Below are 12180 nucleotides of genomic sequence, written 5' to 3'. Positions count from 1 at the left end.
GATACTTAGAGTAAGTAGGGAAGCTGGAGGGGTTGGACCAGATGGTATTTATGGTCCTTAGATGATAGAGCATCAAAGAATATGAGAAAAGACACCAAACAGATCACTGAGTACATCAAGAATATTAAAGCTAAATTATTAAGAGAGAAGTCAAAATTGTAGTGATATAACACAGGCTAGGTTTGGAAAACAAAACAGAAGTTAATTTTTATATTTTTGTTGTTGTTAAATTAAAGCAAGACTAGTCTACTAAAAGAAATGTTATACTTGTATAGTAAAATAAAGGAGGTAAACTGGAACTAGTCATTTAATTAAGACCGATTTTTCAAAATCTGAAAGTAAATAAACATATTATAGATTTATTGCCTTTTCCCCTTAAGTTTTCAAATCAAATAGAGTAATCTTAAATCATAAATCAAATAGAGTAATCTTAAATCATATCCCACAACAAAAAAAGAGAAATGATATGGTGCAGCAAGAAGGAACTGGGAGGTTTACTTATGTGGAAAAAAGGAATGTGTGCATAATGCTATATTCACTTACTCAACAAAAGGGTATTGAATATAAACTATGTACAATGTGTTAGGGCTACAAAGATGAAGGAGATATCACTCTTCCCTTCAAGGGATTTACAGTTTAAAACAGTGCTTATAACATAAAACTAATTTTCTTATCATACTTAAGAATGAACTTGAATAATGTGATTTATTTTTTTAACCATCTCACCCAGATTTTTGCTCATTTCACAAGTCTCAGTTCTATTGGTTGAGACCAAAAAACCCTCTTAAAACCCCCAACATACAAACAAACACACAAAAATCACCCCAAATTCTAAGATTAACTCTTTAATGTGCATGGAACCAACACTTCCTTCACTACTGGTTAGGAAAAGCCTCAACTCCTACAGTTCATACATCTCAAGTTGAGGAGACGGCAGCCATAATGTAACAGGAAGTAAGATCCTCTGAACTCTTCCTACATTTCAGCTAGTAATTTCATGCTACTGACGAGATGAAACTACTAATTTATAGATGCTTTTGCCAATTAGTTAACAGTTCATATGAAACCAAACATCCAGAAGCTAAATAAATTTTGCTTTGGCCCGTATACGACATTATCATGGTTCCTTAATACTCACCAAATGGGACACCTTGACAGATCCTTCAAAATTAGAAGGTTCACCTTTCTCTCTACTTTCCAAAATCTAGAAAGAAAAGGCAACTTGTAGAAAAATTAGTGCATTCTTAATTGGAAAGACCAAATATAGAGAGAATTACCTACCATCCTAAAAATGGTATGAGAACGACTACTTCTTTGATTCATCTTTGTAATTCCATAATGCCTGTTCTCTGTAAAACAAATTCATACTTCAGCTGCATGTATTAAAATCCAAAGAAAAACACTATTATTTTACCTTAAAAGTGAAAAGGGTGGTTTAAAGCCTAAATACATTCAGTTAAATAGTTTTTACAAGTGTTTTGAAGAAATATAGTATGAGGGGAGTGGGTAGCTCAGTGATAGAGTGTATGCCCAGCATGCATAAGGTTGTGCATTCAATCCCCAGTACCTCCATCAAAAAATAAAGTAAACCTAATTACCACCAGCCCAAAAATTGAAAGAAAGAAAGAAAGAAAGAAAGAAAGAAAGAAAGAAATATAAAGTCTTACTTTCTCCCTTTGTGATCCACTTCAAAGCCATTTCAGATGTATAAACAACTTCTTCTGTGAGATCGGCCACATACACATTCCTCTGAAACAAGTTAAATTATGGGAAAAGTAGAGAAATTAGAGAAGTCATTTAGAAGTTTGCATTTCAAAAAGAAAGTGCAAACTATGACAATTCATTTACGGAAGTTAAGAGTGGAAAATGGGGATTATTACTCTGTATGAAAATAACAAGTTAATCTATGATATTTACAATTTATTTCCTATACTAAAGCACACCAAATTCTAACCTGATACTTCTACCTTGCTCTTCTTAGGCACTTACACCAAAATATTACAGTTGTCAATATTTAAAAACTGTACATGTTACTTAAAAGATGATCTCTATAAATGTTTAAGAAAATAGAAAATAAACCATATTAACAGGAGACACTCTAAAATATATAGAAATTAAAAGCAAATATTAAAGAAAATAATCCCCATCAGTAAGTCTATTTTATGAACCACTCTATTTCTGTTACTCACATTGAAATCTTCCCGAATTATTAAAGGCTTCATTTTTTGAGTGTCACAGAGTAAGTCTGTAATCGTTTCATTGTATATCTCCATGTAAGACACACGTAAGAGAAATTCCCTATCAGGAAACTAGAAGAAAAAAATATGTGAATACATCAGAGATCATCCAATTATGAAAATCTAATACTGAATGCTTATGTGCTAATATTAGATATTAAAATATTCTTTGAGAAATTATGTTTTTAAAATTTTATTTATTTTTTAAATTGATGCATAGTTGACTTATCCCACCATGTTAATTCCTAGTATATAACGTAGTGATTCAATATTTCTAAACCTTTCAAAACCATGTTAAAGCTAGTTACCATCTGTCACCAAAGATGTTACACTATTATTGACTATATTCCCTATGCTACATACTTCATCCCTGTGACTCATTTATTTCCTAACTGTTTGTCCCCCTGAATCTCCTTCACCTATTTCTCTCATTACCCCTAGTCTCCTTCCCCTCTGACAACCACCTGTTTGTTTTCTGTATCTATGAATCAGTCTGTTTTGTTCATTTTTGTTTTTGAGGTTCCACATATAAGTGAAGTCATGTGGTATATTTATCTTTCAAAAAATTATCTTTGTAGAACAAATAAAAATAAAACAAAAAACACCCCCTGTGGTTCTATACTGGTGTTAAACAACAACAACAAAAAGACTGTTTCAGAAATAATGAAAAGTATAGTATCAAAAAATCAGAAGAGGAGAGCAGGCCGTCCAACTCTCCAACCTCAAAATAAAACTCTACCTACATATATTCAACTAAGAACATTACAAATCATCAAAATAACGATGAAAAAACTAAGTTAAAACCAACGTTTAATTAATTAGGTCACTTATTCTGGCCTTCTGCTTCCCTCATCTTGTATCTAGTCTGCTTTTTACTGCTCCCTAATAATCACTAAGCAAAGGCAATGAGGACCTAACCATTCTGATAAGATTTTCTTGTTCCTTAAAGCCTACTTTTTTGTGGGAGTATTGTTTCAGGATTCAAGGAAAAGAATGAAAGAATTTTAAGCTTGTAAGTAAGTTTCTGGGAAAAAAATGAATCTATGCTATGCCTTCCTTCTTTCCTCATGGATAATCAAAAGATAACTATAAATCTACTTCCTTTCATCTTTACAAGAGAATACTAAGGTTGCTATCCTATTATTGCTACTTTTACCTGCATGTACCAGAACTTTAGCTAAGTTATTTACCTTCTTAATTTTTTGGAAAATGTCATGAATCGCCCTGGGTATTACTCCTAAGTAATCTTGTGAACCCATCATCGTGTATGTTTTTCCTGAAGCAGTCTGCCCGTAGGCAAATATGGTACCTGCAAAACCAAAATGCACACATGCAAAGGTTAAAAATGAATCTATAGTGTATGAAACTATCAATCTTTGCTGAACAGACACCCAAAACTGAAATGTTTCTGCAGTGAATACACACCATTGTAGCCTTGTATGGCAGAATCTATGATTGGTACTGCTATTTCTTCATACACATTTTTAGTGGTTTCATTACTGTGAAAGACACGATCTAAAAAAAAATTACATATAAGTTAAACCAAAAAAATTAACTGCATCTTCATTCTGAATTAGCAGTTGCTAAAATAAAATTGCCAGGGTATAGTAGTTTAAAATATTTAAGACACAGTGTTTTCTTCAACTTACTGATCTTCTGAAAATACTCTTCTCTTTAAGGTAAAATGTATTGATCCTTATGCAGAAAAAAATACAAGCCCGCTATCCTATGTACTTTCAAGAGGTAGTGGAGCATTGTGGCTCATATGGGGGTCTGGAATCAGATAGTCTGCAAATCCTGGTTCTGCCACTTACAAGTTGTGTGACTTTGGCCAAAGAGGTTGATGTGTCTGTGCCTCAATGACTTAATCTGTAAAATGGATATGTATTATCTTCCTCACAGAATTATTGTGAACATATGGTTAATACCTAGGAAATGTGAACTGTTAGGATTCTTTGAGAAATTTTAATGCTTCTAACATACCTAGCAAGAATGCCTAACTCAAACTAAACCAAGAAATGCAGACATCTGGAAGAAAAGTATGACCAAAGCTGAAGCATTATAGAGAATGACCAGATAGCTGGCTGCTGAAGGCTGGGTTTAGGGTAGCATTTACCCTGATGAATTCACTAGTCCAGGATGTGGTTCTCTGCTTGTTAGCACATTAAAAATAGACCACTCTTTCAGTGGTGGCTTCACATTAAAAAGCTCACAAGAAGTGGATTTGTAAATTAGGAGGGAAATGTATTGACTTGAGATGAGAAATTCCGTGATCACCTTGTTTGCACCACAATCACATATCTGTCCTGTTGGCAGAATGATATGGAAAACCAAAGTGCCATCTGAAGGCTGCTTAGGGGTCATGATTTCAGAGCAAGGAGAAATGGTAGGATGATTCAAATCTTAATGTTACCTGCTTTAGATAGGTGGATGAGTCCAAATCCTTTGTGGGCATACATGACTACTGAGAATCTGTGGTACCTGAGTTGGCTTAAGTATCTAGGTGTTATCATCTCTGGCACATTACCGTTTAAAAATTATGTTACTACCGTCAAACATTCCTTTACCAGGAGTCATTTTTTCTTCTACACATCTTTGGGCTTTTTAGTTTAACACAAATTTGACAGCCTAATCACTGTTATTTCCAGGGTTGTTGAGAGGATGACACTGTTGCTCTACAGTGGGAGTAAGTGGGAGCACGGTAGTGTGGCTGGAACATAGATCTGGAGCCTGACTTTTCCATTTGCTGGCTGTGTGACTCCAGGCCTTTCTGCTTCAGTTCCTCGTTAAAACGGGAAGGTACCTAACACACAGGCTTGTTAGGAGGATTTCATGAGTTAATATACAAGAAGTGCTTAGAACAGTGTCTGGCACATTGTCAGTACAATATACATGTTAAATTAATGCCACAAATCAGCCTAATTAACCTTTAGGGTCTCCAAGTCCCTTTTAGTCACAAGCTAGCTCTCACTCACCCTGCAGGTCCCAGTGTAAGTGGTACCATTTCAGATACCTAGATTAGTTAGATCTCCACTATAAACTCCCACAAAGCTTATGTCATCATAAGTGTAAGTGTACTTCACATCATAAGTTTACTTGTTTAAAGCCTTTCTCTCCACCATATGATTAGCTCCACAAAAGCAGGGGTAGGTCTCTGCTCTCTTCTAGCAAACAAACAAGGAATAGCTTCACTATTTATTCTTTAAAGTTTTCTGAAAAATAACTGAAAAAAAAAAAAACCAAACTAGGGGGTGGGTACAGCTTGGTGGTAGAGCATATGCTTAGCATGTATGAGGTCCTGGGTTCAATCCCTAGCATCTCTATTTAAAAAAAAAAAAAAAAAAAAAAAAATATATATATATATATGTATATATATCTCAGACTAGGAAAAAAATAAGTATAAAATTTACCAGACTAAGAAAGATCTTAAAGATGATGATGTTAAGCCATGTATTTTGGGCTTACAGTTTTAGGCCTCAGGTACACTAATGATTAAGACGAAAAATGTTAGTCTTAGTCACAATGCACTATGATTATAACTGTGTTTTACTTTTTATTTACTTATTTTCTTTTTACTGTAACTATGCTTTAAGTATCAATTTATTATCTTAGTTATCATAATGATGGATGAACAATTTTCCAATGAAGCAGTTTATATAGAAGGCTTAGTCTGATCCTTAGTGACAAATCCAGTATTATTCATAAGGCTTTTGTACTCCTAATAGAAAAAGGATACCAGGTTAACTTTTGATGCTGTTATAAACTTACCAAAATTGAAGGATTTACTCCCATCAACTTGATAAATAGTATTATTGTCAGTTTTCCAGTAAACCTGAGTGTCTTTTCCAAGTGCTTCTTCTCTAAAAGAACAAAAACACTGCATTTTAGTCTAACTGGTCATAGAGGTTATGTTATATGAAAGATAAGTTAAAAGATTTCATCTTCTTATGAATATTTTAAAAGATGATAATGACTCATATCATAAATAAGATAAATGTGGAAAATCCACTTTGGAGGGTTCAACAGTTTTAAATGGGGTTTCAGTGACTTCCTGCACTTTCATGGGAGTTTCCTTGTAAAACTCTTCACTCTCACCTTCCTATCCAGTACTGGCAGCTGAAAAGATACATTCAAAATGCAACTCCGATTCTGTTTTCTTGCTTAAAACCTTTAAAAACCATCCACAGTCCTTAATTTGGCACATGAGACCTGGATCACTATAATTTCTCTCTTTAAACTTATCTTCCTCTAAATTTTTATATACACCCTAACTTCATACAAATCAACTACCTGAATGTCGCCTCAACATAACAGATTCAATGTCTCTGTTCCTGGAATACCCTGACTTACTTTTCTATTAAGTATCTTAACTATTCTTTCATTCATGAAAAGTATCAGGAGTTTCCTGCACTAGCCCTGTCCCTCCCCTAAACTGTCATCTTATTTAAGGACTAATGACTCCTCTAGCAAACATTCTTCATATATCATAACACTTGTCATGATGTATTTGCAATGGTTTCTTAAAAATTTTTTTTTACTTAAGTATAGTTGATACACAATGTTGTTAGTTTCTAGTGTACAGCATAGTGATTCAGTCGTGCATAAATATATTCTTTTTCATAATTGGTTATTACAAGGTATTGAATAGTTTCCTGTGCTGTAGCATAGGACCTTGTTGTTTATCTATTTTACATATAGTATGTAATAGTTTCTTTATGTAGCTGTCTTCTAATGCATTAATGAGCTTCTTAAAAATAGGAAATTTCTCATCTTGATATTCTCACTTATTAAACACTCAGTAATATTTAACAAATATTTCTCAAACACAAAATGTGTTAGCAATATGGGGTAAGGGCCCAAGACTGGTGAAACAGACATACTTCATTTTCATTTCTTCCCCATCCTGCTCTTTCTCTATAGCATTTATTACTCCAGTATCACCACTTAACATTCTATATTTTTTACTTTATTTTCTGTCTACCCCTTTATAATGTAAGATCCAAGGGCAACGATAGTAGTTTAGTACAGTACATTGTACTAAAAGAAAACAATATTGATGAGTATCAGTCACTTCTGAATGTGGAATTCAGTCATTGACTGAATGAAGTCTTGGTCTACCAAATACAATGCAACAAGACAGACTACTCCTTGTTCTCAAGGAGTATACAGTAAAGAGGGAGAGAGAGTCAGTTAACTGTAAAATGACTAACTGTGATGATTGCCAGTAAGGATCTTTCCGATACGACTTCAAAAGGGAGGGATGGGGCGCACAGATTGGGGAACGGCAGTGCAGCACAGGGAGCAAGGACTTTAACGTCAGGGTGCCTGAGTTATAAATTTAAGAGACCCACACCTGGAAAGTATCTTCTAGATCCTCTAATCCTGGCCCGTCAACTTACAGATAAGGAAATGAGCCACAAAGCAGGTAAGTGGCCGAGTTTCAGGCAGCGGAGCCGGAAGGAGCAGCGAGTACCCACTCCTCCGGCTCAGACCCGCGTCGGAAGCCGCAGTGGGGACCTGGGTGCGGTCTGGCCCACCTACCTGCTGTTGAGCGGCCGGACCCGCACGCACACTGCGACGGCTCCCTCCTCGGCCATCCTGTCGGGTTGGATCCAAGAAAACTGTCGAAGACCCCCAGCGTCCGGCGCTTCCGAGCGCACCGGCCACCCCGCCTTTAAATTTAAAATTTCCCAAACGCCGCGTCTGATTGAGTCGCGGCCTCGTGACGTCACGGGCCGTTCCACCTCCGTCGCGGCGCGGGGGCGCCAGGCCGGCGGCGCGTCCACGGATAAGCGGAGGGGGTGGGTTATGTTAAAAGGTCTGGAGGAGAAAGGGGTTTGGGGGTCGCTGAGAGGGGTCCGGGAAGCGCCTGGCAAGCGGCTCTCCAGGTAATAGCATAAATAACTAATTTTGCTAAACACCGTTGAAGTGCAGTAGCCGTTTACAAATGCCGTCCTCCACCGCACCCTTAAAGTTTGCAATCTGTGGGGGGGAAAAAAAAAAACGAAGCAGAGAATTTTTTCTTCACTAAGAGAGAATTAGGACCTTTAAAGAATTACACTAACAGTTGCTTTTTTAAAATTAAAAACAAAAACAAAAAAAATCCTCAAAAATTCCTCAAACGTCGAGAGTTGGAAGTCCCTGCCTAGCCCAGAAACGGAAGAATCTTGTACTCCTTCAAAACTAGGAATTTTAGGTTCTTCATTTACTCTGTTTTTCTTTGAATTCCGTTTTCCATTGGCTGTGAGTTCCTAAGAAGCTGACGTAGGAAAAAAATATTGAAGATTGGAAAAAACTCATTTAATAGGTGAAATTTTATTAGCAGAAATGGGAAAGTGATTCTAAATAATTCTTCCCCAGAAATAGTGCTTCGTTTCCTTTGTTTTAAATATGTGTCATAGTAAAAATATTAACATTTTCTTTAGGAGTGATTTCAGTCCTTGGTTGATTTAAGGAGGGTCGAGAATTATCCCCTTTTCTCTCACCAAAAATATGACCTGCAGTTCCTAATAATTTTTCACTATTTAGAGGAGTAGAAAACTACACACTTTGTAAAACTATTTTAGAAGATAATATGGCAGTATCAATAAAAAAGTGAAGGTACATATGTCCTTTATGCCAGCTATTCTGTTTTTAAAAATTTATAAGTATTAGAAGGATTGTGCAAGGATATATATAGCTATTAGTTGCAGCATTGTACACAATAGCTAATGACAGAGAACACATTAAATGCCAATAAGAGAGTAGTTAAATGGATGGCGTTTTATCACTGCAGTGAAACATTTTGTGGCCGGTAGAAAGAATGATGTAGCTCTTTATGGGTACCTTAGAAACCCATCCAAGATGTTTCATTAGCTAAAAGAAAGACAAGTACAGGATTGTGTACATAGTATATCCTATTTGATATTTTCAAAGGATATTTATATGTCTGGATATGCATACATAATTTCTGGGGAAGAATATACCTAGATTCCTTGGAAAGGGAGGACTGAATTAGATAAAATATCTATCTTTCATTGTATACTGTTTTATGAGTATTGATATTTTAAGTGTGCATGTATTAAGCAGTTTCATTCAACTTAAAAAAAACTAGCTAGTAGAAAAAACCAGTAAAATAAAAATGAGTTTGTTCATTCAAGATTTGCTTTGGTTAACCAACTGTGAGCCAGTATAGACTACTGTTTTTTTGGTGACTAAGCTTTGAAAATAACGTGGCTATATCTAATAAGGTAATACAGAGTTAAGAAGAGTGTGTCTTAACTGATTTTTTAAAAATGCTGGGCAAAAATATTGCACATTTTTAGCTGAAGGATAGGGGCCTGTGAAGAGGAGGAAAGGACACATAATCAAGGAAAGAAAGCCTCCAACAACAGAGAGGGGGTTGGTTCAAGAGCACAGAGGAGCCTTTCATAGTTGTGCTCATGATTGATGTCATGATTGTCTTTGTTGTCATTATAACAGCTGACATTTATTGAAGATTTGCTGTGTGCGAAGCAATCTGTTATATGCTTTACATGCCTTTTTTTTCATGTAATTTTTCAAATATGTCATCAAATTTTCATTGCGCACCCACTTTGTGCCAGATGTGGTTCTAGGCTTAGGAGGCACAGAGTGAATAGACTAGAAAAGCACCTGCACTCAGAAAGCTATTATTCCCTCAGGGGAGATGGATAATTCACAAATCTGTATCTGTATATCTCTCTGTATGTATCTTATGTCTATGTATATAGCTATATCTATGAAGTGATGATGAAGACTGAGAAGAAAAGTAAAGCCAAATCAGGGAAGAGGGAGTGATAAGGTGAGGGTGGCGGGGAGGTGCCAGTTTCTTATGAAACACGTTTGTGTGGGAAGAAGCAGACAATACAGAACGAATGTGTAAGTAAAAAGTAAGGCCCCTGTGACTGGAGCATTTTTGGCAACGGAGAGAGTGCCTGTGGACCTTGCCATGATAAAATGTTACTTTGATAGTGAGAGAAAGCCTATGGAAGGTTTTAAGCAAGTAAGTGAAAAGGGATTCAGTAATTCCTTCAAACAATGTTTTGTTTTATATCTCACTGTGAAAATAGAAGCAACCAGAAGAAACTTTTCTCTGACTTCTGCCAACCTGTCTACCCACCTAATGTCTGTGCCCATTTACCTCGTCTTCCAGATTTCAACTACTTGAACCACTGGCTCTCCTCCACTCTGAAAATCTCTCCACGTGTGCACTAAATCCCACTCCTTCCCTTTTATTCCTGTCTGTCTCACATAGTCATTTCCCTAGCTTTAATAAACTGATATCATCAGCAAATGCATGCCCAATTTCTCCCATCTTGGATGTCTGATAAATATTACAAACATTTTAATATCAAACTCATAACATTCCCCCGAAAACCTACTGGCTTCCGCATATTAGTTGGTGACAAGTCCACCCTTTCAGTTCCCCAGGCTGTAAACTATGGAGATGTGATGCTTGACTTCTCTCTCAAAGGCTAAATTAAGTGTATGAATTTCTATTACAGCTACCTACGATACGTGAAAATGGAGTGTGAGAGGATGGTCGTGTCCCAGGTCTTGGTCAAGTCCCAGGGATGTGCCCCACCAAGTGAGGGTCCTTGTCTTCTTGTAGGAAAGAATTCAAGAGCGAGCCATAGTTTAGTAAAAGTAGGTTTATTCAGACATGCACACTCCATAGTCCAAGTGTAGGCCATCTCAGAAGGCCAGAGAGGCCACGAGGCATAGTGGTGAGGGGGGGTGGTGGTTGTGATGCAGGAAAATGGATGTGGGGCGTAAGGAGGACCATGTCCCAGGTCTCAGTTGAGCCCTGGGGATGTGCCCTGACAAGTGTGGGTCCTTGGCTTCGCGCAGAAAAGAATTCAAGTGTGAGCCACTGTTGAGTAAAGGTAGATTTATTTAGAGAGATACATACTGTATAGAGTGTAAGACGAGAAAGGCAAGGAAAGAGGTGTGGGAATCGGTTGCTCAGGTTAAAGTAAAAGTAGGTACACACTCCATAGACAGAGTGTGGGCCATCTCTGAAGAGGGAGCGAAAAAGGGCCGCTAGGTGTGGTGGTGTCAGTTTTTATGGGCTCAGTAGCTTCATATGCCTACAGGTGGGACCATTCCAACTGCCCTGGGGAAGGGGCTGAGATTCCCAGGGATTGGGCCACAGCCCATTCTTTGGCCTTTTGTGCTTATCCTTGGGACTGTCATGGCGCCTGCGGGCATGTTATTTATCATGCTGTTACAATGAGCATATAATGAAGCTCAAGGTCTACTAGAAGTCAAACCTCTTAATCCTTAAGGCCAACTAGGAGTTGAATCTTCCACTATTCTGGTGAATCTTCCACCATTTTGGTGTTGAACTGCTGTCATTCCTTGAGTGGCTGTGCCCTGCCCCCTTCCCTCCTGTTTCAGTTGAAGTAAAATAGACACACACTCCATAGACAAAGTATGGGCCATCTTGGAAGGTGAGGGAGCAAAAGGCCACAGGGTGCAGAGTTGGCTAGTTTTTATGGGCTTGATAACTTCATAGGCTAACAAGTGGGAGGATTAGTCCAACTACTTTGGGGAAGGGGTAGGGATTTCCGTGAATTTGGCCACCGCCCACTTTTTGACCTTTTATGGTCGGCCTTAGAGCTGTCTTGGCACCTGCGGGAGTGCCATTTACCATGCAAATATATTACAATGAAGTTCAGGGTGTTCTGAAAGTCAAATCTCCTGCTATCTTGCCCTCAAGTTTTCCTGAATTGAATCTTCCACCATCTAGGTGCTAATTGCTGTGATTCCGTTAATGTTTGTGCCCTGTCTCCTTCCTTCCTGTCTCACCTAGAAAATATTCCAGAATATAACCATTTATCACAACTTCTACTGTTTACCTGGTCCAACATTTTTACTTTTGTTTTGCTCCACACCCCTCCCCTGCCCCCCTAAGTCTATTCTCAACATAGCAATTTTAGTT

At 37.4% G+C, this 12180-nt stretch overlaps 1 protein-coding gene across 6 annotated transcripts in view; it reads right to left on the bottom strand.

Annotated features, from left to right (window-relative positions):
• CENPE (centromere protein E) overlaps positions 1-7921 on the bottom strand; it is a 69198-nt gene extending 61277 nt beyond the window's left edge. For all 6 annotated transcript variants that reach the window (XM_045515755.2, XM_074342961.1, XM_045515752.2 and 3 more), the window contains exons 1-8: positions 7779-7921; positions 6006-6097; positions 3663-3752; positions 3428-3546; positions 2190-2309; positions 1668-1749; positions 1282-1349; positions 1139-1204 (exon numbers count right to left, since the gene is read on the bottom strand). In XM_045515755.2, coding sequence (XP_045371711.1) covers positions 1139-1204; positions 1282-1349; positions 1668-1749; positions 2190-2309; positions 3428-3546; positions 3663-3752; positions 6006-6097; positions 7779-7834 — 693 coding nt within the window. In that variant the 5' untranslated portion in view covers positions 7835-7921. The remainder of the gene's footprint in view (positions 1-1138; positions 1205-1281; positions 1350-1667; positions 1750-2189; positions 2310-3427; positions 3547-3662; positions 3753-6005; positions 6098-7778) is intronic.
• Between the last annotated feature and the right edge of the window lie 4259 nt (positions 7922-12180).

Source organism: Camelus bactrianus, chromosome 2 (assembly GCF_048773025.1).
Source record: "Camelus bactrianus isolate YW-2024 breed Bactrian camel chromosome 2, ASM4877302v1, whole genome shotgun sequence".
NCBI lineage: Eukaryota > Metazoa > Chordata > Mammalia > Artiodactyla > Camelidae > Camelus > Camelus bactrianus.
This window is presented reverse-complemented; position numbering and strand designations above follow the sequence as displayed.